This window comes from Rousettus aegyptiacus, unplaced genomic scaffold (assembly GCF_014176215.1).
Source record: "Rousettus aegyptiacus isolate mRouAeg1 unplaced genomic scaffold, mRouAeg1.p scaffold_m13_p_6, whole genome shotgun sequence".
Lineage (NCBI taxonomy): Eukaryota > Metazoa > Chordata > Mammalia > Chiroptera > Pteropodidae > Rousettus > Rousettus aegyptiacus.
In genome coordinates, this window is record NW_023416309.1 from 106,541,642 (window position 1) to 106,569,254 (window position 27,613).

Sequence of the window (27,613 nt, forward strand, 5' to 3'; positions counted from 1 at the left end):
GGATGTAGACTAGACAAAGTCAGCTGTTTTTTCTGGGTCTCTGGGCAGAAGAGCCCGCAGATAAGCCCACGGCCCTACCCGCCACCCACACCCTTTTAAAGGTGTAGTTTAGAGATTTTAGGAGTTCTTTCTATTTTCTAAAACCATGAAGAAATAAATTTTTAGAGCCTCAAAATTGCATTGCCATGATTTTATTATTAGTGTCCTGAATGGCACTCAAAGGTAATAAATGATTTATTCCAATCACTGCAAAAATACTTTGCCTGGCTAAAATAGTCTCTATATGTATGTATTATACAAGAAAACAATTTGAAGAGATTTCCCTATAAGTACATTTTTACACAGCATACATTTAAAAAGGATGCCCTTTTTAATATAAAATTTCGGTTATAGACCAATATGGTTAGTTAGCATTGACACTATGGCTGTAATATGTTTTAAACGGCAGGATGTGCGTACAGTGCCTCCTGCACCCACCGGCAGCCAGGGCTGAGCAGGGCTTGGTGAGCAGTGAGCTGTGTCCTGTGGCTTAAGCGGGTGGCACCCGGCACTCCTGCCCCCCATTCTGTGCCCACAATCGCACGCCATTCTTCCACCTTCCTTGTTTTCTCCAAAACCACCTGACAGGGGGTGTCCTGATTTCTGAGGTGCGCGTCTCATCATGACTGCTTCGTTTTGCCCTTCTGACTTCCACGGCACAAGATTATCTACCGAAATCAAAACAGAATGGCCTTACTCTTTCCAGGAAGTGCTGTAGGCAGGCTGCAATGTCAACAGACCCGTGCCCACGCGGGGTCGGCACGGGGAGGCTAGCACACACAGCCACAGAAAATTCACGCATCTTATTTATTTAGGTGTAGACAAGTTTGGCAGTTTCAGGAGATGCTGACTATATAAAAAATGTGTATATGTGTATTTTTTTTTTTTTTAAAAAAGGCTCATCTTGTAAACACGGACTGCTACACCACTGTTAAAAAGTCAGTAACTACCCTTGGCTCCAGTCCCCTTACTCCTGCTCAGCAGAGTAAGACTCGTGTCAGAAAACATGCAGACTCAGAAAGGGTGGCTTGTCACTGAAACAGAAGTTGCCTACCCTCCCGTATACCGCATGGCTTTCTAAAGTACAAGAAGTGATCGACTCTCTTTTCCTTCACTGTTCTTGGAGCAAAGAGAAGAGTGATCATACCCAGGTAGGTGTCAGTATATTTTTTAAAAAGGCCACTAGTGATGACCTATGTTAAGGCAAAGCCCCTCATGAGATTATCCAGGCAAGCTCACATTCGTGTCTGCAGGAGAAGGGATTTTAAACAGGCCGAGACTCCAAGACCCTTTCACAGTCCCGGAAGCTTTTAGGGAATGTGGGTAGAGGTGTGAATTCTGGACAAATATGCCTAACAGGCATAGAAGAATACAAAGAGAGGGAGCCGTCTGGCATCTCCGGTTGAATATTCTTTCCGGTAAGGGCATGACTGAGACGGTCCACGCTGAGACAACGTCCCAGCAGCACCCATTCCTCTGACCTGAGTGCAGTGGGACAGCAAAACCTGCCTGCGACTTTGTCAGTATCTCACAGGAGCATGGCCCCCTCTTCGCCGTCTGCCTGCAGGCTCAGGGGCAGGGCCGGGGTCCGATGGCCTCTGTCACGCCTGCCACCGGCTCTGCACACAAGCTGCCCAGGGCCTGCTGGCGTCTAACAACAGTTGCAGGGCGCCTCGTGCGGCGATCAGTACTCTCGCTGGCAGGAAGCTTTCCCGGATGTAAATACAAATCCTGGATGTGATTTAAACCAACCTCCGCTCATTTGGTCCTCAAGAGGGAGACAGGACAAGCGGCTCATACCCAGCTCCCTGGCAGTGCACAGGCGAAGGGGCTGCGACAAGTTTTAGCGCTAGTTTTTAAGCCTCTCTCTCACTCTCTCTCGCTCTCTCTCGCTCTCTCTCGCTCTCTCGCTCTCTCTTTTTTTTTTTTTTTTTTTAACTCCAAACAAATGCTCTATACAGTGTACCTATTATTTAAACAGGTTTTCTTTGGCAAGGGACCACCTGAATGCCAATATCTGAAGTACTCAGATTCTGTAAATATAAGAGGTTATAAGTTCTACTCTGAGTATACTTAAGAATCTAGTAATCTTTTATAGTGGTCACAGGCTTTTACCAAAATTACCGAAATGGAACCCAATGAGTGAGTGCCCTAAACCCTGATGGAGTAGGACGGTCACTTTTATCCTCAACTGCATCTGACTTGCTCTGGTTCCTGGAAAATGCAACTTCGGGTGAGTGAGCACCAACTTTTGGGGGATAGAAAAACTCCCTTTACTGCTAGTTGGGGCATTACAACCCAAAGGCAAAATGACTGTTTTATCGGGAGGCAGCCAGTCGACAGGTGTTTTTAAACCTGTTAGTATTTTTAAGAGTTACTGCTTCCCACTCCTCAAATATAAACTTCACTCGTTGGCAATGTGTTTGGTGATCTGCCTATTAAAAGCCAGAATGTAAATCGAGCCATAACGCATAGAGCCTTTATAAGGGAACTCACAAACATGGCCCTCCAGCCATGCACGAAGGGCCCCACAACAGCTCCCCCACCCTTGTAGCTGACTGTGCTTACTAGATTGCCCTAGGATGTCTGCAAGAAAGAAGCCAGACCTGCGCTCCATCCTTTCGCAAATGGAACGTCAACTGACACAAAGTGGAGATCAGGAGAAAACATTGCACACCAAGAACAGCAAAGCAATTCTCATCCTATGGCTACTTGTCTCTGCTTCCAGGAGGGTCACTCGACTGACTCGCCAAGTCTCAGCCCCAACACTGCTTCTGTCTCCGAATGACTCCAGGTTGCCTGTCCGGGCTGTTCTCTACATGAAGCTCACGTGCAGGGTCTACAACTTGCCCTAAGTGGAAGCTCGAAAAATGAGAAGCTAAGGAGGCCTCGGCAGCCAACCAGGAAAAGAACCTTCCATTCAGTCCGGGATGCTGGAAGAAGCCATGCCTAGCGCCCAGCCGACCCCGGGGGCCCTCGCTGCCAGACAGCGGAAGCGGGTGCTGGGAAACCCAGCCGGAGGTGCCTGGGCGAGCTCTCCACACAGCTGCTGATTAACGCGTGCCCGGAGCTGCTGCGGGGCTGGGGTCTGCCCCACCAGAGCCGGAGGCGGCGAGGGTGCGGCTCCCGCAGGGCCCAGCGGCCCGGCCGTGTTAACCACCTGCAGCCCCAGGATGGCAGCATTCTGCAGACAGGAACCCCATGAGAATAAGAGTTTACACAGGCAAGAGGTCCTGCCTTAGAGCAGCAGAGACAGTGCAAAGGAAGCGAAGGCAGGGGGTCCGGGCTAGAAGGCAGTCAGGCCGCAGGCGCCCCCTGGATTAGTACCCGGTTACGCGGATGCTGTCCGCTTGAGCGCGACACCTCATGGCTGGCCTGTAGGCCCTGCGGCGCACGGCACGGTAAACATCCCTTGGCTTTTCTGAACGTTAGGGAGGATTAGCTGTTACAGACACAGGTAACGGGAAGGCGACTTTGCCTCCTTGCCCTTTAAGCACATGGATGGGGCCGCTGTCTTAGGGGTTCCGAATGCTCACAGGGGGGAACTCATTCTCATCGTCAAGACACACTGGTCCCGTCGCAAACTCGTGTTCGGGAATGACCTCTCCTCGGAGCGCCCCGCCGTCCTCAGAATAACCTGGAAGCCAAGGATGGGGCGTGAGAGGAGCCACCCCGGCTGTTGCGTGCCATGACCCCGGGGGGCAGGACCGAGGAGAGAGGGAGGCCCCCAGGAAAGCGTGGCGGTCACCCCGGCTTTCCTTCTGGAGAAACTGTGCTTCAGGCTGGTCCAGATCCCTCCATTTGTGGTCTCTTGGCCTCTAAGGCGGGTGGGCTGCTCTAACCCACCTTCCACCCAGGTGCCTAGAACTTTCCATGGCTGGGAGGGAGTAAATGGCACAGGGAGGGTGCCCGTCCCCAGGCAACGGGGAAGGGACAGAGGGTGGCTGTCAGGCACGGTCCCCCGCATCCGCTCACCTGGCACCGTGGAGGCAGCGGACGTGCTTGGTCTGGCTACAGTTGCTGCGTAAGACTGAGGTAATGGAGGTCTGAGGTCATTTTCTTTATTCTCTTCTGTTGTTCCTGAGCCAAGCAACCTAATTACAGCAATTAAGGAGAAAGAGAAATGAGACTGTCACGTCTCCAGGACCGCCCCCCCCCAAAGGGAAGAGCAATGGGAAAATCATGCTTGGCCACTTGTTTCCGGCAAAGACCTATCGGCACCCCACTGGGTCAGAGTGAATGAAGTGGCCCCACACTGCCAGGATCAACCACGCCACTTCACAATGACGCTTTCTTTTGTATTTGACAGAGACTGGCCCTTTGCTCTCCCAGCACACTCAGGCAAGGACTCCAGGACAGGCTTGCTGGGGATGCTCCACGGGTGAGCGGGCCATGGCAGCTCATGATGTCCCGTCCACAGCAGGAAGAAGTCATCCTGACTTGGTCACAGAAGTCCAGAGAACTTTTTAATTCGATTCAGTAAATATTTTCGAGTACCCGTTATGTGAGAGGAGGAAGGCCAGGCAGGAAGACATCCTGTTCTGAGTTTTTTTCACCCTGGCCCTTCCCCAGAAGCGCCCAGCATGGCGGGCGCGCCTGCCATGGCGCCCAGCATGAAGCAGGTGCCCGCTGGAGGCCCGCCACCCAAACTGCGGCTCCAGAAGGAAGAGAAGCACGAGCACTGAAGCGTGTCCTTGTTCTTGGCCAAGTGACAATGCTACCCAGTGGGTCTTGAAAGGCTGCACTTTGAAAGCTGATATCTTTACCTGTGGGTCTTGATTAAGACACACTCTCCTCCGTCCTGAGGGTCCAAATTGTAGATGTAAAGGTGTCCATCAGATGATGCAACCAACAGCCTCGGCAACTTCTGGATCCTAAGGGCCAAGTGAAACAAACATGTGCCGTGATTACAACAAACTGGATTACGGGCCAGCTTCACATGACAAGGCCCCACTCGGCCTGGCTGTCACTAGCTTTTCTTCCTGCCATCAGCAAAACAAGATTCTGGGTTTCTGGCTATTTCTTTGTGTTCTGACCTAGTGATCCGACTTGAGAGTTCGTTTTTGTCTTTGAAAATAATTGTGTGGAAGAGACAAAATGACATGTGTACATGCTAATAGTACGCCCACGAAAGCATCGGCTTACCTGCATGGGGTGTCGTCTCTATTTTGTGTGTGTGTCTGCCGTTAACGAGTGACAGAAAGGAAAAACAATGGAAAATTGGCTCACCGTCTTTGCTGACTAATTGTATGAAAATTTAAAAATGTTTAGCTCCTTTAAACTTAGACAAAACATCTGTCGATCCCATAGATGTCTGAACCGAGACACTGGAACTAGGGCCTTTTTACATAATTACGTAAAAACAAGAATTGTATTTAAGACAGTGTCATCGTAACAGGAGGTGAAAAGTCCCCTGGCGGCTCGCAGCTGCCCGCCCAGAGGGCTCTGAGAAGGCCTGTGACCCTCGGGCAGGTGTCGGCAGGGTTTTGATTTCGCTCACCCTTCCTCTTGGCCACCTACTCTTTTCCTTTTCTCTTGGCACGTGTTTGGGGGAGTTTGTGCTTTGGGGAGATAATGTGTTAGCAGCGTTGAGCGTGGGTGGTGCCATACGTACGTCGAGAGGGTGCAGATGTTCCTCAGTCCGGAGAAACTCAAACGCCCGGTGGCAAAGGCCCTGTCCTGATTCATCATGCCTGACACCTGCGTGGGGAGGTAGTTGGAGGCAGCCATGAACACTTTTCCCATGTAGCCGCTCCAGGTCGAAGGCTCTTCTGGTCGGCTGGGGGAGCAAGGCACGGGCGAGGGTGAGACCAAGCTGCAGGCACCGGCATCCGTCCAGCAAGCTATGCGCCCAGACGTTATGAGCGGCACTCACCGCAACAGGAAGAAGCCGTGCCTTAGCATAATGTTCTGCCCACCCAGGACGACTCGGGACATGGCCATCCCGAAAGGGCAGTGAGGGCTTGTTTGTCCTTCAGAAGAGCCATTGCAAAGCTGTTAAGAGGTTCGCAGTGTTACCGCTTTCCTACATTAAAAAAGTTGGATCTGATGACAAGTCTGATATCTAGATGTGTAAAAGGGGCCCGGGGTGGAGAATGAGATGGACTCGATATCCGGACTCTAGAAAATAAGATCGAGCCTGTCCTGCATTCAGGGAGGAACAGACCGACCTCAGAGCGAAGGCCTCCAGGCCAGACTGAGTGGGAAGCGAACCCCCAGGCAAGACGCCTGGGCGGTGTGTGATTACAGCCCTGGGACACCCAGGGACCCAGCCATCCCCGATGGTGGAGATAATTCAAAGGGACCGGCCTGACCCCTGCAGTCCCCAAACCTGTCCTAGGGCCTCCGCCAACCGAAGGGGTGACTGTTGGTGGCAGGCCTGGGCCTGGGCGGGGACGCGCATGCTCCTAAGAACGCCTGCCGAGAGGCTGCTTATCTGTGGGACCAGATCCCGGCGGGGAGCACACGCTGCGGCTCAGGAGCTCTGGGTTTATTTCTCACTCAGTTATCGACCGGCTGGACGGTCTTTGGACGGACCCCGGGGCCTGCACGTTCCCACCCGGAGTGCCAGGCCCTGCTATGGCTCTGGGCTCTGTGCGGCAGGACACTCGCCCATGCTGCTCCCCTGGAGCTCCGTGCTCAGGGCGGGGAGTCAGACAGGCGCAGCGTCCAGGCCCTGCGCTCAGGGTAGAGACATAGACCAGGAAAAGAAGAGAGAAAACACAGCAGTCAATGTAGGTGCCACAGGCGGCAGCCACTCCAGGACCACAGAGGAGGGAGAGGGGATAAAGTTCCGCCACCTCTCAGTTACCATTTTCCTTATTTGGAAAACAAGGATAATCGTGGTCACCTAGCTGTGACAACTAAAGAGGTGACAAAGAACGCAGAGGACCCAGCACAGCGCTTGGCACGTGGCGAATGCTGTTTTATAAGACGGCGTCTCTGCAGCTGGTGTGACTGAGGAGGTTCTGGGGATGGTGGCCTCCGGCCGGGCTCTGCAGGCAGGTCTGACCACAACCCCAGGGTGAGACGGGGTGGGGTGTCGTGGGGGCAGGACGAGGGCGCTTCAGATGCGGACGCAGAGTGGTACCTCCGGGGGTGGCGCCACGCTGGTCTGCGAGAGGCAGGAAGGCGGCAGCAGGCGACAAGGAGCACCGAAGAGAGCCCTGAAGGCCGGGCTGGCGGAGGCGGGGCTGTCCCCGAGGACAGAGGGGAGTAAAGGTGTCTGAGGACAGAGGGTCACATTCAAAGGAGCATTTCAGATCAGCCCATTAAGATGATATGTGATGGACTGAAAAGAAGAGACTAGAAGGAGCGAGGCGAAACAGAAGTGTCGGGAAGTGGACCGGACAAGAGATGCTAAGGACTCGGTTAAGGTCAGTGGCCAGAGAAATGGGACTGAGCAGGCGCATGAGAGCCATGTCACACAGGGTGTGTTAACCCCTCATGGACGGCTGAGGGCACAGCCAAGAATGACTAAGTTTCGTCCCTGGTTACCTGAGATCACTGACAGAAACAGGAGGACCTGCAGAGGGAAGTGAGTTCAAACATCAGTTTCCTGTCTTAAGCACCAGCAGTGACCTCAGACGAAGACGAGACTAGAGCAGCGGTCAGGGGGTCCCTCAGTCACGGGCCTCGGGACTGAAGGGTATTTTAACTTCAGCCGACCTCCGGCCTGCTACAACAGATGGTGGATTCAACCCCCGGAAGAGCTCAGGGCTGAAGTTTTCGAAGCTGTTTAAGAAGTGACAGAAAAGTCTAGAATATAGATGTAATCTTTGCGAAAAACGTGCAGAGCAAGAAGAACTGTAGGGCAAACCATGGGCTTTGGGATACGCATAAATGGATGGACATTCGCTGGGTCCAGGAAGTCGGAGGACCGAGAAGAGAGCAGCCCCTAGTGTTCTAGACACCAACAGGGGACAAGGTTCCCAGAGCAGGGGTGCCACGCCAGCCTGCAGAGGGAAGTCAGAACCAGGGCTGAAGAATCCATGGCACGGTGACCTGTTGCTGTGCCCTTGGACGGAGTCACACAGACACACACTAACACACACATGACAGAGGCCGGCACTGCGTCACACCTATTAGACAGAAAGAGTGTGTTGTTTTTCGGGAAAGTTCTACCACGTTATGAGAAGAATTTCCTTCTGTAACAGAAGATGGGCCTCTCGGTGTAATTGTGAAATGCAGCGTAGGCCTCTGTACTTGGGACGTCTATTCAAGACGTCTCCGTGGGTCCCGTCTGGAGCAGCTCCAGAAGCCTGGCAGGGGCGTGAAATGTGGCACACGTGTGGCCCCGGGTTCGGAGACAGAGGCGGCTTTGAGCAAGACAGGGACGCTCTCTGAACCTGCTCCCTCAGGGAAGTCCTGCTCTACCTGCCTTCCACGAGAACTGTGGGGCCCAAGGCGGGAAGTGTGTGAGAATGCTTTATTCGCTACGAAGTGTTCCCTCGGACGCAAGTGTAGCTACCCCTGACTCTGCCACCTGCTCTCTGGGTGTAGCTGAGCTAATCACTAAAATGTCCTGCTTCGATCTCCTATAACGACACTAAGGAGAAGTGTCAGGAGACACGAGGTGTCTGAAGTCCCTCGAGGAAGGTGTGAGGCATCTGCTATGCTACTGGAAACAGGATCTTGACCTTGGGAGGAGGGCTGAGCAAGGTGACACTGCTGGGCGGGAGGAGACTTCTTCGCTGCTTCACTGCTTTGCAGGATAGATGAGCTCCGGGGGTGGACACACCTGTAGCAGGTACTTAGCGCTGTGAACTAATGCTCACACACGGCGGAACGGTCCCAAGATCCCATGCCCTGGCCCTTGAAACACATGACAGTGGTGAGATAGCAGTGACCGTGTTGTCATACGGCCCAGATGATGGTGGGGAGGGAGATTATCCAGGTGGGTGTGAGCTCAGCGAGCCCGTAAGAGCAGGGCGCTTTCTCGGTCTGCCCGTGGGAAAGGAAGGTGGAAGGGACAGTCAGAAAACTCCGACGCACGGGAAGGAGTCGATGCGACACTGCTGGTGTGAGGCGGCGTGGGAAGGGGTGCGGGTGGCCTCGGAGCTGAGAGCCAGCAAGGAAGTAAGGACCGCAACTGCAAGGATCTGAATTCTTGCCGACAACAGGCTGAGTTTGGCGAACGCAGCCAGCTGACACGGGCATTTCCGCCTTGTGAGATGCCGAGCAGAGAACCCGGCCATCCTGGAACTGAGGGATGCCGCGTGCTTGCTATTTTAAGCCATTAGGTTTGCGGTACTTCATCACAGCAACCATAGGCAACTCTACACACAGCACTGGCCGCAATCAATGCTGTATACTGCCAGCCTTCACCCCGCTCCTGCCCCAGGCGCACTCTGGGCACTGAAGGCGTTCGCCGAGTACTCAGTGGTGGGGCGAAGGCAATGGCTAATACAGTAGTACATTTATAGCTGCATCGGCTAACACTTCCTAGCGTTTACTGTGTGCCAGGCATTACACTAAATGCTTCAGGTCAAGGAATGCATTTAATCCTCACGACAAGCACAAGACGTGTAGATTTTTTCATAGCTAGGTACAGAAAGATTAAATTACCTGCCCCAGGCTTTGTGCTTCCATGCATTACCCCACCAAGGCTTTGCAAACAAACACACGCCGCTTTGGTGAAGAAATAAGGGGTAAAGCCAAGGTTATGGCATGCAAACCAGGAAGAAGTGGCTTCTGCTGGCGGTGGTCACTAGCGTGGAGTGAACAGGGCCTCTAAGTCAGTTACCTGAGAAAGTACAGTTCTGCCTCTTCCGGGGTGCTGCACTTACCTGTTGCTGAGGTGTTCCAGCTTGAAGATGTGCACCGTCTCGGTGTTGCTGGAGGCACAGAGGAACTGTGAGTCCATACTGAAAACTAGTGAGCTGATTGTCACGTACCTAGAATGGAGAGCAACGTAGGGGCTGGTGAGCCAGGAAAAATGAGGGTTATTGCACGATAGCTCAGATATCAGCTTTATGAGAAAACTATATGCATGCTGAAGAGTTTAGGTATTCTAAAAACCCTTCAACATTGTGCCATTCATGTTTAGAAATCTGCGTTGAAAAGATTCGTAAAGGGCCGTGCTCTCAGGCTGAAACAAGTCATCGCTCCTCCCTCTCATCTTAGAAGTTTTCCAGCTGCAAACCCCACAGCCAACAGGATCCCAGGCATCACGCTTTTCTCCCCCATGGAAGGGAACCAAAAATTGCTTTTGGGTTGTGACTCCCTTGCTCTGTCATTTCTCCTTTGCCGGCCACCCACAGACACATCGAGAAGGACTCTCACGGCTTTGCAAATATGCACGTACCACCTTGGCGAAGACTTAGGCGGTACGTCTCGCGGCTGAACTGCCGTGTTGACACGGTGTCTACACTCGCAGGTGTACTAAGCACTAAGCAGGCCTCTAAGTCAGTTACCTGGGAAAGTACAGTTCTGCCCCCTCTGGGGCCCCGGGGGGACGGCATGGGGCCATGCCCCGGCCTCCCCCTACCCGGCTGCCGGCCGCACAGGGCAGAACCTCTGTGGGGACTTTACAGTGCGTTTCACAGTGGGCACAGACCTTTTCATCCCTCTCCGAAACTCGTAGAGCTTCTGCCCTTCAGGTGCAGAGAATACCCGGATGACCGTGCCCTGAAAGAGAAAGCAGGTGGACGTTTCAGACCAGCAATGGCTGCAAGCAGACGTGCCCCTCTGGAGAGGAGCCTGTTTTATCGGTCTCGAACATCTGTCTCTGAAGAGGAAGCACTCGGCGTGGAACGTGGAAGCTTTTTGGTCTGTACATGTGCCACATAAGCAGTTCTCAGAAGGCGTGTTTTTCTTTCCCCTCCCACCCTAGCCCAAGGCTCACACTGCCCTGGCTTCCTAGAAGAGTCAATCTCTGCCTGTCAGAATAGACCTGTTTCTCATGGCATTTGACATTCAACTTGATCACATTCCCTGATTACTTTAGTCAGAAGCGACTGATCTCTCCTGATAGCAAAGCATTTTGGTTATGCTAAGTTAATGGAAGGCAGCCTCTATCTGCATCCATGGTGATGTGCATGCACATTCAACAGGGCCGCACGTCTTCGTGCCAAGTTCCTCGTATGGCGCATAGCACAGGCCTTCGAGCTATTAAATTAATGAATGCATCGATAGATCACGATGTGGGAGGGGAAGCAATTCTCCCTCTGAAATGAATTCTGAGCAGTCCCAGAGACCAGTCGGTCCTCGTGTCACCAGACTCGTTCCATCAGCTCCCTGGTGCCGCGGAGCAGACTCGGGGCAGGAGGCAAGCCCGCGAGGATGTGGGGTACACTCACTTTTTCAGAAGCGCTCGCCAGTTTGGAGCCTGCGGCGTTGAAGGTGATGGCGGCCAGTGTCCCCTCGTGGGCAGCAATAGTGCAGACAGTTTTCTGTTGGTGGAAAGGAAAAATGGATATCGATGCCAGGAAAGAAGGAAGATGGATTTTGCCTCCTACTTCCTCTTCCGAGACACTCTGCCTCACTTGCCAGGCTCCTGCTCTTTCTCCAGCACTTCCGGCAGACTCTTTACATAAAAGCTATACATCGTTTGCTGCTGCATCCAGATTCTGCGTCAAGGGCCACTCCGTTTCTATCCCTTTCCTGCCCTCGGGGAGATGGACAACCAGTTGTGTCCCATGAGGGGTGATGTCGCTGCCATGGGCCCTCCTTGTGTCCTTCTTTAGGGGGCTTCCTGCGGCAATGTTGTCCTGCTCTGTGAAGCTTGGAGAGCAGAGGACAGGAAATGTGAGAGATGCACGTTGTCGCAGGCCGTGACACACTGCAGCATGACACCTTCAACCTGACAACAGGCCAGCAGCTGGCAGGTGGTTTCGGTTTCCACGACGCTGCAGATGTCTGCCTGGGCCTGGCATGCTGCCCCCAGCCACGCTGACTGATGGCATGAGGGCAAACATCACTACCTTCTCCTCCACACCCACCTGCTGTGGCCAGAACACACACCCCCTGTGTTGCTTCCACCTGTGCACCCATCCCACTGTGACAGGGCCTGCTCATCACCTGCCACCGACCACAGAGCCAAGCAGGGGGGCTGGGCCGGCCCACGTCACTGTCAACTTACCAGGGAGTGTCCATCGTAAAGCACAATCTCGCCTGTAGTCAGGCTCCCAGGATAGGCCACGTAGGAATTGGAATGGTTGATAGAGAGGGCACACAGACCTGGCAGGGAACAGACAGCAGGTGAAAAGCCGGCGTCCAGGGAGACAGCGCGCCTGCAAAGGGCACCTGGAAACAGTGCGACTGCAGCGCCACCTACTGGTGATGGGGGAACGGCTTTGCGGGCGCTTACTTCAAGCGACTCTTCTCATCAAAGCACTCCAATAAATTAAACCCATAGGGGAAGACCCCGGATCTGACACTGGCCATGCGCCCTCTACCCCTGCAGCTAAGCAACCAGAATTTGGAATACCGAAGATGTTCTTCTCCACAATTTATCCCAGGGCTCTGAAACCACATCAACTTCTCTTCCGATTGTATTATGCTCCAGGCCTACGAGAGAACTTCCTTGTAGCTGAGAGAAGCCTGCCTACCGAGGAAGGGCAGAACATGCCAGCCCTTCCGCAGGTGGTTGGGTTCAGGCAGTCATTCATTCCAGGCTGGAGACGGGAGACGGTGAGGGAAACGACCTGTTTAGAATCACTCATTTCTGAGCCGAATGCCCTGCCTGGAAGAGGGAGATCAGCATTTCCAGAGATGGAAGCTCTTTTGAGGGCTGCATGTGCCGTTAAGACAGTGTGTCTGCCACTGAAACACACTAGAGGAAGAGGACACTTTGGACTTGAGATGCTTTGACACTATCCTGGACAAGGAAACAGCCAATCGAACCATCCAACAAAATAAGCCATTTTTATTTACAAGGGGGCTCAAAGGGGCGGTCCTAATAGCATTCGAGTAAAGGATTTTCGCAAAAATGGTTTAGATTAATAGAGGTGTACATGACAGAAGTGAATTCAAGGAATTACCGGAACCAAAAGCATTACCAGAAGAACTCTGAGATTAGCCAAGAGAGACATCTTTCTAAATAAAAAAGGTGACTGACGTCTTTGTTACAAGTTAGCCTGTTAAATGGGTTTCTTATGAAAGGGTAAGAAAAACTTTAGATCAGGCCAAAAGGTGCCCTGCCCAATCTGCTAGGAGGAAGAGAAGAGAAAAAACAATCAAACACTGAGAAATGGAACCAAGATTCCTCCTGCTCTGGCTTTGCTGAGGACATGGCCAGGGCTGTGATCTTATCAGCCGCCTGCCTCATAGAACTGTGGGAGCAAAGTGACTAAGCCTAGTACCCTTCTCCGCGTGCTGTGGCACCCTGCAACCCTCTTGCCGAGACAAGGTCACTCTTGGCCCTGGCCTTAGAAGAGACTACTCGCACCTTCCCAGTTTTGCTCTGGGACCCAGTTCCCCATCTTATCTGGGTTCTTTAAGATCCAAATACAATTTCAGGAACGGCCAGGCAGGCAGAGGGCATTCTGGTCTTGTGAAATGGGAGCGGGAAGACAATCAAGGGAGCAGGTTGGCTTGCCTGGGGGGCGCCCTTAGGGGCGCTTAGCAGAGAAGAGGTGATTTATGTGACAACTGTAGGACTGGAGTGGGCAAGTACGGAGGGCTTCTGAGCACATGTTTTTAAAAAGCAGAGTTAATCAAAACCACAATGAGATACCACTTCACACTCACCAGGACGGCTATTACCAGGAAGGCAGATAATTGGAACCCTCTTACTCTGCTGCCAGGACTGTAACATGGGGGCGGTGCTTTGGCAAACAGCCTGGCAGTTCCTCAAAGAGTTAAACACAGAGTTACCACATAACCCAAAAATTCCACTTGTAGGTGTATACCCAAGAGAAATTAAGGCATATAGTCATTAAAAAACTGGTATATAAATGTTCATAGCAAGGTTATTTGTAAAAGCGAAGAACTGGAAATAGCTGAAGGTCTACCAGCAGATGAACGGAGAGAGGAAATGCGGTATATCCTTACAATGCAGCATTCTAGACAACAAGGAGAAGTGAAGTACTGATGTATACTATGACGTGGATGAACTTGAAAATATTATACAAAGTGAAAGAAAGCCATATATTATGTGTTTCTACTAATATGGAATGTCCGGAGTAGATAAATCTATGAAGACAAAGAGATTAGGGTTGCCTAAGGTTGGGGGCCCAGGAGGTGATGGCTAAGAGGTATGGGTCTTTTTTTGGGGGGAATGTGTGTGTTCTAAAGTTGTTCTAAAATTGATTGTGGTGATGGTTATGCAATTCTATGATACACTAAAAGCTGCTGAATTGTGCACTTTAAATGAGTCATATGGCATGTGAATTACATTTCAAAGCTGCTAGAGACAAAAAGGCCATGTTTTAAAAATATCCATTTGGCAGAAACAGACCGAGGACATGGGGTTTTAGACCTGGGTCCACCATGTGCTGTATAACTCTGGCTGATTATTTGTGGCCTTTTCAGGCTTGTTTCCCTTCCGTGAAATGAGGGGTTCTGGTGATTTAGGGTTCTTTCCAGCTTTAACATTCCAAGACACTAAGTGTTCATTTACTTCCTCTATCAGAAATATGGGGGCGGGGGGTCCATCCTTGTGGCAGGGAATGCGAGGAAGGCTTGGACGCGTGCTTCCAGTTGCTCTTCCGGATTTTTTTTAATTGAAGTATAACTGACAAATGACATGTTAGTTTCATGTATACGATGTAATGATTAAATATTTGTATCTATTGCAAACTGATCATCACAATAAGTCTAGTTAACATCCTTCACCATATATAGCTTCACCATATTTAGCTATATTTTTTTCTTGTGATTAGAACTTTTAAGATCTAATCTCTTAGCAACTTTCAAATATGCAATACAGCACTATTAGCTATAGTCATCATGCATTATATGTTATGTTCATGTGAGATTTATTTTATAACTAGAAGTTTGAACCTTTTGATTCTCTCTACCCATTCTGCCCACACCCTGCCCCAACTCCGGCAACTGCTAATCTGTGCTTTGTATCTATGAGCTCGTTTCTTTTTAATTCCACATGTAAATCAGATCATATGGTATTTGTGATATCTGTCCTCTGACTTATTTCGTTTAGCGTAATGCCCTCAAGGTCCATCCATGTAGTCTCAAATGGCAGGATTTCATTCTTCGTATGGCTGCATAATAGCCCTTTGTACACACAGACCACATTTTCTTTATCCATTCATCTGTTGCTGGACATTTAGGGTGTTTCCATGTCTTGACTGTTATAAATAATGCTGCAGTGAACATGGGGGTGCAGCTATGTCTTTGGGAGAGTGATTTTGTTTCCTTAGGATAAATACTCAGAAGTGGGATTGCTGGGTCATAAGGCAGTTCTATTTTTAATTTTTTGAGGCCCCTCCTTGCTGTCTTCCAGAGCGGCTGCACCAGCTCACGTTCCCACCAGCAGCGTGCGCGGGTTCCCTTTAACCCACACCCTCACCTTTCATAACACGCCTGTTATTCTCTTTTTGATAAAGTATTCTAACAGGCATACGGTACCCTTTGGAGTTTTATGTTAAAATGTAAACATCCCAGAAAGGAAGAAGGGCTTCAACTTCTTTAGCTAGATAGAGCTTTCTATAATTCCCAAAGGAGAATGAGATGATCCTGGATTCTAGCAAGAAGGGAACAGGTATACTCTGCTACCTGGGCACTTACTTGACAGCTTCACCTCTGGGCTTGCACTTCTGCCGACCCATGTGAATTTAGCCAAGGGACCCTGCACACGGACCCTCGCAGACTTAATGAAGGTCCCCAGAGATACCTGAGTGCCTTCAATTTCTTAGGGTCCAGTTCTCAGATAAATCCAAATAGCGAGGACTCTATTTCTTGTGAAGCCCCAAGGAAAGCATGTAAAGTTTGCTTCAGGCTTAGACATCATTCTCCGGGTCTCCTGTCTCTGTCACAGGTGGCACACAACACTTTTTTTTTTTTTAGGGAGCCTTTTCTTTGATAAAAATTTTATCATAGAAGAGTGATAGTGTAAAAAATTTGCAGAGCCCAGAAAATATGAATAAAGAGAAAAAAAAGTCACTCACGATTCTAAAAAAACTAGAGGTTTTCCACTATTCTCAACATTTGAGCCTGTTTCCTTCTCGTCTTTTCTCTGTGTAGGAAGTGGGTTTCGATGTGGCTTTTGGACTTTAGACTTGATACACATTTTCATAAATCACTGTCAGCTATCATTTCACTGAAATTGTTTGGCTGTAATTCTTTTGCAGCTGGAAAAGAAGGGCCTGCTATCAGTTCAAGAACCAGTGCAGCATTAGCTAGATTAGAAAGAAGTCCTGGGATCCATCCCAAGTTATTGTCTCTGTGGTATTTATAGTATGACATGTCAAACTTAAAGCAAGTTAATGGTGATCTGTAAAATGCAGTTCCCTCTGGGGTGATTAATGGCTCAGAATATGCTTTCCGATTTTCAAAAACAGAAAGGAAGGAAATCTCTGTACTTGCAAATGCGCTAAGCGACTGCGAAGGAGAGCCATTCCCCCACCTGGACAGCCATTTTCAGAAAGAGCTCCTGTTGGGCCATCAGCCACTCCTTTGTTCTGGGGCACACCCCGCTGTGTGGTGTAGATCACCCCCTTAATACTCCCTGTGAGGTTGTGAGACCGAGAGTCCCCTGAGTCCCGCAGTTGACAGAACCTGTATGGACATTTCCACCCTCTCCTGCCCAAAGCGCAGACTGCTGTGGTAGCCGGAAATTAGCTTGGAGCCCTGCCTGGCATAACTCTTTAGAGGAAACGGCCAGCAATCTTTGACACAACAGGAATGGGCATGACACAAACACAGGCAGAGAGGAAGGAAATTTCCAGCCTCTTTAGATACTGAGTGTGAAGCGACAGGGGCACCCTGGATAGGTCATTTCTCTGCAGTTTGCCAGGGTAAAATGTATACAGAATTTGTGTGCTCCGGCCAGCTGGACAAGTAATTCTGTCTCCCCTCTACACTCGTTAAGGATTTATAAAAGCAAAGAGTTTCCATCTTATATTTTGGTTCAGGAAATAACTTAGAGAATGAGGACAAGTGAAGGAGACCCCTGGCCCCTCGATTTTACATTTGTGGTTTTGACATTCTGAGGCCACTGATGGTTCTTGAGTCAGGACCCTGTCTTGTTACTGTGGTGCCATGGCGGCTGGTGTCAGGCTGCCTCCGGGCTGGTGCTGTGCTAGCAGTAAGTGAGCCCAGCTGGTCACCCGTGTGTACTGAGGTGTGCCTTGGCTCTTGCTCCGTGCCTTCGGTTAGCCCTCCCCGTAGTAACTCTGGGGTAAGAATTATAATCTCCATTTTACAGATGTAGGAATGGAAGCTCAGTGGAAGCTGAGATGATAATGATAAATTTCAGGATTTGAATAAATCTGGGGCTATCTCTCCAAAAAACAGCAAAAGTGTAATCGGACACATCCTAGTCTTTCAGAAGGAAATGCTGAGACTATTCCTGAATCCTGTTTGTTTCTCTGACACAGAGAAAACACCTCCCATTGTTTCTAATTTTTCCTTGAGAAAAAAATAATTATTCCCTTTACAAATAGTAATTCTCTTTCACATAAAGCACAACCAACCCCACTTTGAAATTTTCTGTTCTCCTTGTTGAAAATACAAAAAGTGAGATAACCAAGGAGTTTTCTGACCTAAGAAAAACAGCTGTATTTGCTATAAGGAATAGATGGGGAGAGGCTTTGCCTTTCGCAGGAGAAACAGGCCCTGTTGTGAGGGCAGGCCTGTGGCGGCGTGGCCTGAGGGTGTGGTGGTGGGAGTGGGTGGGACTGTCCCCTGACCAAATCTGTCACGGTCCAGTTCAGGCTCAGCTGTCCGGGCTTCTGCTCAGATCCCGCAGCACCTCCTCGACGCCATCAGGGAACACAGCTTCCTTAAGACTGCCCCTAGCCCCAGTCCTTACGATGGGGTCCCACCCCCACAGAGGCTGCCAGAACCCGTGTCTCACGCTGCGTCACACAGAGCAGGCGGTCTCAGCGAACAGTGCGACTAGGTTTGGGGTTCCCGGCACGCTTGCTGTACCTGCATCTGACAGTGTCTACCGTGGCATCGGGGACACGGTGTGTCGTCAACACTCTTCTAGATTAGCTCGACTTCTCAATCCTAAAACAAAACACTTACCCCCTTAGCTTCTTCATTTACCCTCCTCCATTTTATGAAATATGCTTTAAAGTCATCTTGATGGCTTTGTTCTTTTAAAATGTCATTTTGTTACTGCTGAAATTGTCAAGCACGGAAGTCAGCCGTCCACGTAAGGGAGTTGAAGAGGGGGAAGCGAAGCAGAGGGCGTAGTTACTGCAGGGCAGGCCATGAGCAGGTCACTGTCACAAACGCCACCTTGATTAATTCTCTGGGAGAATTAATAATTAATAATGCCCTGGGAGATGGGCATTATTATCCTATTTTACAGACAAGGAAACTGAGGCTTAAAGAGTCTAGGTGACTTGGGTTGGGCCACACAGATCTTGAAATACAGTGACAAAACATTGGGAAACTAGAGTGAACAGAAGCAGTTATTTAAGGGTACTGAATGAGAACACAATTTATAAACATAAAGCTGAATCGTTAGGTACATAAATCGTTCCACTGTGATGGCCCCCAACCCTGCCAGCCAACAGAGGACCTCTTTCTCGTTTATTTCATCATCTGCTGTTTTGATCTAACAAATCTAAACTGTTCCCATTCTGAAACGAGTCACTTATTCAATAGTGCTCCACCCTGGGAATTTTGTCAAGTCCCATAGTCGAGCCTATCACCCCAGTAGAGATTTCTTTGTAAAGTAACAAAACACATGCTTTTCAGTTCAGCTTGTCTTGGTCCTGGTCATGCAAACACACCAAGTCCAAACCTGTTTCTAATGATTACACCTGCTCTGTTCTGAACAACCACAAAAAATAATTAGGGGTAAACACCTTTCAATAGCAGGTATGTGAAATCTCTGATGCATCTACCTTAAATGCCTTGACACATTTGCTGAGAACGGGTCCCAGATAAAAGGAATTTCTCTCAGGAGGCATCAATTACCACATAGCCTAATGAACTTGAACTCGCAGCCATTACAACATGAGCCTGAGATAAACACCACTAAGACTCATAAAGCACAAACACTACAGCTCATGAAAGGAATCCCTGGACAAGAGGTTTGAGGGGGCCCTCTCTGGTCTGGGAAGCTCACCTGTGGGGTTTGCAGGAATATCCAGGATGGTCTTCAACAGTTTCATGTCTTTAATGTTGTGGATGTAAATGGACTCCTCCAGGCACACCAGCAGCCTCTGCAATCACACACGCCCATCAGTGCGCCAGGCCGGCTCGAAAAGCGGCCGACCAGACCAAAATCACTCCTATTTCCTATGAGTCCTAACTCGATTCGAAGTCTGAAGGAAGAAGAATCTGGATGATCAAGCTGAAGATTACGTTTATGTACCTGCACGTGTGTGTGGCTATGTGTACATACATTGCCATCCATTGCCATCCACCTGCCCAGGAGCAGAAAACACTAGACCTTTAGGAATTGAGATTCTCTTTTTTTTTTTTTTTGTACTTTCCCCTCTCCTTAGAATGGGGATTTCTGAATGCTTCCTGATGAGACACGCTTTACCGTTTAGGATAATCTCGGGCAAGCTTTTGGGTTCCTATTCCCATCAGACAGGCTGCCTCTCAGTGTTCCTAAGTCTTCCTCTTGCTTCCTCTCTGTCACCCAGTCTTGTCTTACTCTCACAGTGGCTGGTCAGCTTTGACTTCGTTCTACTCAACTCTCCTGCAGACCCACCTTTGTGCGCCCTCTCCAGCTGGGTCAAAGGTAATGGAGGAGCCCTTCAGCCCTTGTGTGAACACCTTGTCCCTGTATCCTGTGTCGCCTGCACTCTCCCCCCCCCCCCACTGAGCTCCTCTCCCTGGGGGGTCCTCATGCCCCCCTTCCTCTGCAAACGGGACTTGGCAGGTTTGGAGCCCCTTCCCAATGGCCATGCTCTCCACCGAGCGGAAACAGGCCACGGGGGTCACGTGCTGCGTGGGAAAAGGAACAGGATGCAGAGCTCGGTACAGGTGAGCAGATGCTGAATCTGCTGGGGAGGAATTTTGGTGCAGCGGCGCTTCCCTTGCTCCGAGCAGCTGCCGCCTTGCCCTGCGTACGCCTGACTCAGCTTCCCTTAAGGCCAGTGGTTCTGATTTTGCTGAGCTGTCGGAGCACCCGAGAGGCAAGGGTTTAGATTAGTTTGGCCATTAATAGCTGAGCAGCTTTAGGTACACTGTCCTTCAGAAGGTGGGGGCGGGGAACCTTAAAGTTAATGAGTGTTAGTTATATTGTAAGATGTGGCATCTAAAGGTTAACAGACTCAGACCTTTGAATAACCCTTCCTTGTCCCACTGAAAATATCACAGAGCAAGTGAGAGAGAAGTTATACAAATAAATACCAGAGACACTATTTGAGGGCTGTGATTTGCATAGGATATTTACCTAACCAGTCTTAAAAACACGATCAAGTGCCAAAAAAAGATACTTAATTTTCATATACTGACTTTCTACTTTATGCAAAGATCAAAGATCCGCAGTGAGATTTCACGATCTCCCAACATATCTCAGAGAGGGCACTTGAGCCCAGAATTGTGCTTGAAAGCCTGAAAGTTCAAAATCCTCAAGCTGCCTTTCCCTCCCTTGACAAAAACCGGATTTATTTTCTTCTTTACTTGTGCTCCCCTTTGCTTGACTATCCCCATATTCTACTTCTCAAGCCATTTTCTACCACGCGGCTTTCTACAGGCTTCAGTGCACATGCAATCAAAAGAGTTGATCACCTCAGTGAAACACTCTGCTTCCTTCCCATAGACTTAAAAAAGCGCCTTGTCTCATTTGTTTAAAAAAATGAATTAGTACTTAATAGTTTAGGTACAAAGACAGAAGAAAACATTGTCCTTAATGAATGCAAAGCCATTCACCATCCTGGGAATGTTTACTTGAACAGACAGAGCTGCATGGTCATATAGAGAATCTGTTTGTTTATGTAATGGGCAGTCAGGAAACAGACATTTATGGAGCATTTTTCTAACTCTGCAGTGTCTTCTCTACCACGTCTTATAATAGTGAACAAAATGGATACAGTCCCTGCCCTTGTAGGATTTAAAAACCTAATAATTCGAGGGAAACTCTGCTAATATCTCAGATACTTAACAAGAACTGATATTTCTCAAGAGAATGTACTGTGTATTTGAGATAAGAATAATCCTTCCTTTGACAAAGAAAACACTACGAGAAAAAGCTTCAAGGGTTAGCTGGGTGAAAGACAAGTGGAAGCATGAGACTGAGTCCCTGGCCCTCTGGGAAAGCAAGAGAAGGGGCGGTTTTACTGACCGTTATCAGGTCCGACCCAGGAGGACCACGCTATCTCCTCAGTTGCTTCGTTCTGAGAGGCATGACTGCCAGTCTGTGACAAATGCCACCATCTGGGACCCAAACCTGAGGCGTTCCACAGGCTTAAGGGGCCCCTCCAGCAGCTCAGGGGACAGTTTCAGAGCCAGAATTCTATGCAGCCTGCATCTAGGGGAGAGTTCACCTAGCCGGAGGCCCACGTTCAAGAAAGAACACAAGGCAGAAGGACCCGGGAGGACCCAGCACTAAACGCAGCACATGGAGCAGCCCCAAAATACTAAGCCTGAGTACCAACATCCGCTTTAGATTTGATGCTTGCTTTAGAGACATTTGTCTTGAAAGGCATCCATCTTTTTCTTCGGTTCCGATTAGCAGAAGCCTTGTAATCTGGAGGGACCTACTTACCTGCCGGTTCAGCCTTATGGATAAGATGTTGCTGGAGTAACTGTAATTACAGATCTCCGTGCCCTTCTTAAAGTGGTAGACGTTCATCTGCCGTGGCTTCGTGTGGCTCACCACCACCACCAGGCTGCTGGAGAAGAGGCGCTCCACGATGTAGACGTCCGGGATCTCATCTGGGAAAGCAGCCAAGGTTACGGGGTTCCAGCTTCCCCTGAATGGAGCATGGCTCTGGCCAGTTAGCCAGCCTTCTCTAGGTCCTCCCGACCAGGTGCCCTCCCTCGGCATGCATTCGCAATGCATGGCTATTCCCCCCACGGTGAAGCTCTAATGGTTTCCAGAAGTGATAGCTCCAAAGCCCTTTCCAATATATGAGGCAAGGAAAATGCTAGTGACTAGAACACAAAGCTACATCTCTAGTGCCAGTTGCCTCTCCAGAGCCCCAGGGTGCCAATGTTTGCTCCGGAAAACATCCTTGGTTGGTTCACATGATTTCTATCCACCCTTTCTCCCTGAGAGGCCTCAAAGTGACTACTCTGCCGCGAGCTTCTGCTCTCGGAATTCTTGTTGCTCAGAGTGGGGCTGCCATGGGGGGCAGTAACATAGTTAAGTCTGTGCCCCCCATCTTGCTATGCTTCCTGGCCCTCTCTGGAATCCCTTTCCCATTGAAAACAATCTGAACACCTGTGTTATGACAAGGAGGTGCTTCAGTGTTCAGGGAGAAGGTTAATTCGTAAGCCTGCTGGGCACCCACAGGAGCAGGCCTCGGTGTCTTTCTGAGGACATTCTTTTCACATGTGAGTCCTTCCTGTGCTTGAGCAAGTCCCATAGGGAACAATGCAGGACAGGTACAGAGTCAAGTAGCCATGAAATTGGCATAATGAATATAATGTCTTACAGATAATTTAGGAGCCCAGTGTAAAATTTACCAATCCACTTTCTTTCCAAGAAATCCAAAGATTGTATATTCTTCACTATGAGAAAATAAGAGTCACATTTCTAAGCTGAATTTTTTAAATGTTCACTAGAAGTACTCTAACATCTTTGATAAAGACTGTAAATGGCATAGTATTGCTTTATTAGAGCAAAGAAAATACTTCCATGACTGAATGAATGTTACCAATGGTCTACAGTGTCAATAGGAGGGCCGAAAGAAAAAAATCCCAAGTGATCTCTTGGTATGAAAGTTTAAAAACTGATGACTGTGTATATATGCACGTGAAAGTGTCAACGGTGTGGTTTCGGACAAAGGATTTCTTAATATAGAAAGAAAACATTACTAAGCTATTGCTACAGCTCACTAAGGGCTTCACTATGATTTCTTCAAGCGAGTGGAGACAACGATTTCTATTTAAATATGAAAAATCCTGACTCAACTTTGTTAGTTAAAGGGAAGGAAACACAGAAAGCTCAGAAACACCATTAATTAAAGTCTAGAGAGGGGATTTGGTGTCCCTGAGAGCACACTTGTGCACGCGCGCGTGCTCTCACTCACACACACACACACACACACACACACACTTACTGCTTCCATAGACTTGGTCCAGTTGCTCCACGGAACTCAAAGAAAACAGCTTATAACCGGCTTTGGTTCCAATTGCTAGGGATCTGTGGGAGACAATGACAGCCTGGGAATGACAGAAGATACTGTGTTCCAGCCATATATCTGCCTGAAGACAAACACCCTTTTTCCCTCTACCCTCATAGGGGACAGATAAGCATACAACCTCGGGTGCTTCCATATGTGATAACTTTCTACCTGGTGAGACACACTTTGTCAGGTGGGCAGGTACAGTAAAAGGGATAAGGTCAAAGACCGCTACACACAAAAAATGTGGAATAGTTAGGAGACCTGTAACTTCTGGGACCTATCATCAAGTGAAATGTCAAACCTGCCAGAGACTGTGCCTCCTTCCTAAATGGGCAGAAATAGGAAAAACGGAATGTTTAAGAATATTCATGATAATGCTACCCCCAACACAATTAGGGGTCTCCTGGTTGTTCGAGAAGTACTTTCTCAAGAGGTAAATCATTTTTTATTTCTTGATGATTTTTTTTCTTTGATTAAAAAGGAAATGCATGTTCCTAACAGGCATAGTAGGTCATTAGTAGGTGAAGTTTAATAGATGCTTCCTTTCATCACTTTCCAAGAAAACATCCTGGACACTTCATACCAGCAACTCTTAGCCCTGGATGGACATTAATCTTACTTGGAAAGTTTACCAAAAAAAAAAAAAAAATACTGATGACTGTCTACTCCTGCTCTCAAACCCTTGAGCTTTTTATGTAATTGGATTTTTCTGTTTATCTGGTTTAGTTCAATTACTCTAATGTACAGCCAGGGTTGAGGACTCTGCTTTATACTAGGTTCCAGAAAGTTAGCATCACACCTAACAAACAAAACAAATGCTGAACGCTTATATGGGACAATGTGGGCTAAAAAAAAAAACAAAACCTTGTTTTCTTAATTTTTTACTTTCGACCCATAGACACAGAGCGTGAACCCAGATTTCCATGGCCTGGAGATGAAAGCAAATGAGTCCTTTTTGTTCAACAGCTGGGAATCCCCTTCCCGCTTGCTCGCTCCTGCTTTGCCTCCAAGGCCTGAGTGGCGAGCAAAACCTAACACAGGGCAGGCTGACCCTGAGCACTTCCACCCTGGTAAAATGGGATGTCCGAGCTTAAAGGGACCTTAAAGTGGTCCTAAGTGGACCTAAAAATTAGCCCAACTTCTTCATTTAAAACAAATATCTGAAAAGATGAGATTCGCTCTTCACAGAGAAGCATATACTAAAATAAGCATCTTACTGCTACAAGCCTGGATGGCCACAGCTCTTGTTTCACTAGCCTAAAAAAAAGAAGGTCACATGATTGTCCCTGGGACAATTTTGTTCCCAACATTTGTTCTTCCCTGGGATACAGGGATAGGTGACTACAGTCAACGTTTAATCGTTTAATCGGCAAGGTAGATGCTCCCGTCCCTCTGCTCTCCAGCCTGCCCCCTGGTTCCACTGCTGGGTTAGATATTTGCATACGAGCAGCGGTGGCATCCAGACTTACAGCCTCAACGATGACAAACAGCTTCCGGCAAAGCAAGCCAGCAGCATCTTAAAACTTCAAAATGTATTCTAAAGTGCTTACTATTTTTAAATTTTTTTCCACACCAACTTTTTCACATAGATGCATTTAGTTGTAAACCAAGATTTCTAAAGCTTGCAAGAAAGGATGTTAAATGTTACAACTAGAGTCATAATATTAACCAAAAGATGTGGCAATTTAAAATAATTTTCAAACATAAGCCTTGCTCCTGGAACAGAAGAATTTTATAGATGAGAAAATGGCAGTGTGATCACTATTATGTTTTAAATAACTAATCAATGGCTACAAAAGACTCTGAATCAAGGAATTCAGACTAAAATTTTATTTTATTCATAACGCCTTTCTGTAGGAAAAAAAGTCTCATCACCTTCGTGGGGATAGGGTTTGGGACAAATATGTATCACCAATTTAATGAGAAAACACAACTAGTGTCTAGCACGGTGCCAAGCGTGAACTGTGAGCATAGGAAACTGGTAATGGTTAGTTGTCTTCACTCGCCTTTTCCAGAAATACCGATCTCAAATTCAGACTATGGTTATAGAAAAATACACACTGATACTCCTAAATGTATTGGTAAGGGGCTTGACTTATTTTAAATCCCAGTGTCATACCCTCTGTGGCTCAAAACAACTGACTGTGACAAAAACTTTTATTTATAGGTGAGACAGAGCTGTCCAGCTGAGCCCTCATCCAAGAAAAGAGAACTGACAGCAGGGCTAAGGAAATTAACTCTCCAAACACCCTGCGGTTTTGAAAATAACATTCGTATCCAATTGCTACGAGAACTGGGGCTTAACTAGAATAAAGATTAACATCACTTATAAATAATCTCATGAACAATGCTACAAAGCAGCATTTACAACATTTACTACTGATAAGCAAACTAACTCCCCTCCATAACCTGAGTTCATTTGGGAAGGAAAACACCCAGGCATTTCAACAGCCATACCCTCTTGCAAAATGTTTCTTACAAAACTTCAGAATTTTATCTACACTATCATTTTGTAAAATGTGGGTCTTAACTGTGAGTGGATCCTAAAGACAATTCGGGGAGTAAAAAAGGTTAAAAAAAAAAAAAAGAAGGTATCACACATAATGAAGGTAAACATCATTGTATGAATCACCTTTTAGTAATATTATATGTATATGGTATTGAGTAATGTTGTAATACATATTTCTTATTGTGGGTTGTGGTCAAGGAAAGCTTGAAAGTCACACATCTAACCAAGCTGTCCAGCGACCAGATTACCCGATTACACATCTTTTTTTTTTTTTTTGAACAAAGGCATATTGTTTGCCATAGGGTGTTTTTAAATGGAAACACCAAGGAAACAGAAGTCAGAGTTGCTTATGGTACATGATGGCCTTAGTTATACCACTTAATGTTCAATATCAGCATAGCCAAGTCCCAGGCAGCCAAAGCACAAGTCTGAAGCTGAGTCCAAACAAGGGGCAAAACAAAACTGGTACAGCAGGAAGTGGGAAACCGGGAAGAGGTCATCCCTGCCTGATGCTCACGGTGCACATTCCAAAGAGATTATTCCATAAAGTCTCCAGGGCTGGCTTCTAACAACTCCATGAGAAGAGGGAAGGGAAAAGGTGTTTGCTTCTACAGGACAGAATTCTCCAGATGTCTGAAACACAGTTTAGTAAGTCTCAGCTCTCTGGCCAAAGTCCAAATGTGAACATCAAGGTGAAACATTAAAAACCCACTCTAAAAAGCAACAGGGTGGAGCTGGTACTCCTGGAAGGAGGCAGCCTGGGGCCGGGAAAAGGCTCGTGGGCTGGGAGAAGACGATTCGGTCTCGCTGAGTGGCGATGTGGAAACACAGTGAGAGGAATGGAAAGGTTTCTGACGTCCAGAGTGGGCAGGCCAGATGCCCAGCGCTGGGGCTGGGACAGGGGCTGGCCTGGTCGCAGGGATAGGCTGCCTCTTTGTCTGAGGCCCTGCCCAGATGCCACGTTGAGATGCTCAAGGACAAATGGGAAAGTTTTTCCTGGACTCCCATCTTCCTGGGCCCCAACTACCACGCCTTGGGTCTACTTGCAACCTGCCCCTCCCCTCCCGTCTCCTTTGTTTTGGCCTCTGCCCCTCCTTCCCCAGACCCCCACTTCGGTCATTATCCCCAGTCCCCCCGCATTCCTTAGTTTTCTTGAGCCCCCTTCCCCTGTGTAACTCTCTCCCTGCGCCCTCGGCCAGCCCCTCCTGGCTGTCCGCCCGCAACGTAGGTTGGGGGCGCCCAAACCCCCTGCTGGCGGAGGAGGGGGGATGAGGAAGTGGCTACCAAGACCCCAACCAGTCCAGGACAACCGCCAGCTGTCCCGCCGAGGCCCTGTTGGAGTGTAGGCCCGCGCCTCTCTTGCTACAAGTTGCCGACAGGACAACACCCCCGGTCACGACTTTCTGTCCCCCATCTCCCGTCAAGGCAGGCGCCGCGGCTTACGTGCAGTCCTGGTTGAAAGAGAAACAGCTGAGCGGAGCCTCGACCCCGCCCGGGGAGCCGTCCGCGGCCTCGGCCTCCATGGGGGGCTCGACCGAGGAAGCGCAGCTCCGAGCCGGCGACAGCCACCTCAGCAGCCCGCTGGCGCCGGCTCTGCGGGCCGGGTGGCCAGCCCCCACTCCGCTCTAGCCCCGCCCTGTCCCCGCTTCGCCCCGCCCCTCCATGCCTCGTCCGGACC

General features: G+C 48.9%; 2 protein-coding genes across 7 annotated transcripts in view; one reads left to right on the forward strand and one right to left on the reverse strand.

The window, feature by feature from the left end:
* The window catches only part of ARSG (arylsulfatase G), a 109,813-nt gene extending 105,007 nt beyond the window's left edge, over nucleotides 1–4,806 (forward strand). For 2 of the 4 annotated variants that reach the window (XM_036223782.1, XM_036223783.1), the window contains exon 13: nucleotides 937–3,582. Coding sequence is in view for 1 of the 4 variants with exons in the window: in XM_036223787.1 (XP_036079680.1) it covers nucleotides 4,349–4,509 (161 nt within the window). In the remaining 3 variants the exon portion in view is untranslated. Of the gene's footprint in view, nucleotides 1–936; nucleotides 3,583–4,348 lie in introns of those variants that run through there. The other 2 variants (XM_036223787.1, XM_036223786.1) reach the window with 2 other exon arrangements.
* WIPI1 (WD repeat domain, phosphoinositide interacting 1) lies at nucleotides 176–27,557 on the reverse strand. Of its 3 annotated transcripts, none has more exons than XM_016143669.2 (13): nucleotides 27,379–27,557; nucleotides 23,361–23,463; nucleotides 21,842–22,011; nucleotides 19,247–19,343; nucleotides 12,122–12,219; nucleotides 11,340–11,432; nucleotides 10,598–10,668; nucleotides 9,828–9,935; nucleotides 5,654–5,818; nucleotides 4,806–4,913; nucleotides 4,015–4,133; nucleotides 3,576–3,676; nucleotides 176–707 (listed from the first exon to the last, which is right to left on the reverse strand). In XM_016143669.2, the coding sequence occupies exons 3-13, from the start codon at nucleotides 21,926–21,928 to the stop codon at nucleotides 660–662; spliced, it is 1,095 nt and encodes a 364-aa protein (XP_015999155.1). In that variant the 5' UTR covers nucleotides 21,929–22,011; nucleotides 23,361–23,463; nucleotides 27,379–27,557; the 3' UTR covers nucleotides 176–659. The 3 variants fall into 3 exon arrangements, with proteins under 3 accessions (XP_015999155.1, XP_015999154.1, XP_015999153.2); XM_016143668.2 differs by having other exon boundaries at nucleotides 23,361–23,443; nucleotides 27,379–27,549; XM_016143667.2 differs by lacking the exon at nucleotides 27,379–27,557 and having other exon boundaries at nucleotides 23,361–26,962.
* Nucleotides 27,558–27,613: the final 56 nt, after the last annotated feature.

Coding starts and splice junctions, on each gene's coding strand:
- WIPI1 (XM_016143667.2), bottom strand. CDS start 23,577: ATGGAAGCACCCGAGGTTGTATGCTTATCTGTCCCCTATGAGGGTAGA. Junction 9,936..10,597: donor TTTCGGAGAGGGATGAAAAG/GTCTGTGCCCAC, acceptor TCTCCATTCTAG/GTACGTGACAATCAGCTCAC. Junction 3,677..4,014: donor CGCTGCCTCCACGGTGCCAG/GTGAGCGGATGC, acceptor CTTGGCTTCCAG/GTTATTCTGAGGACGGCGGG.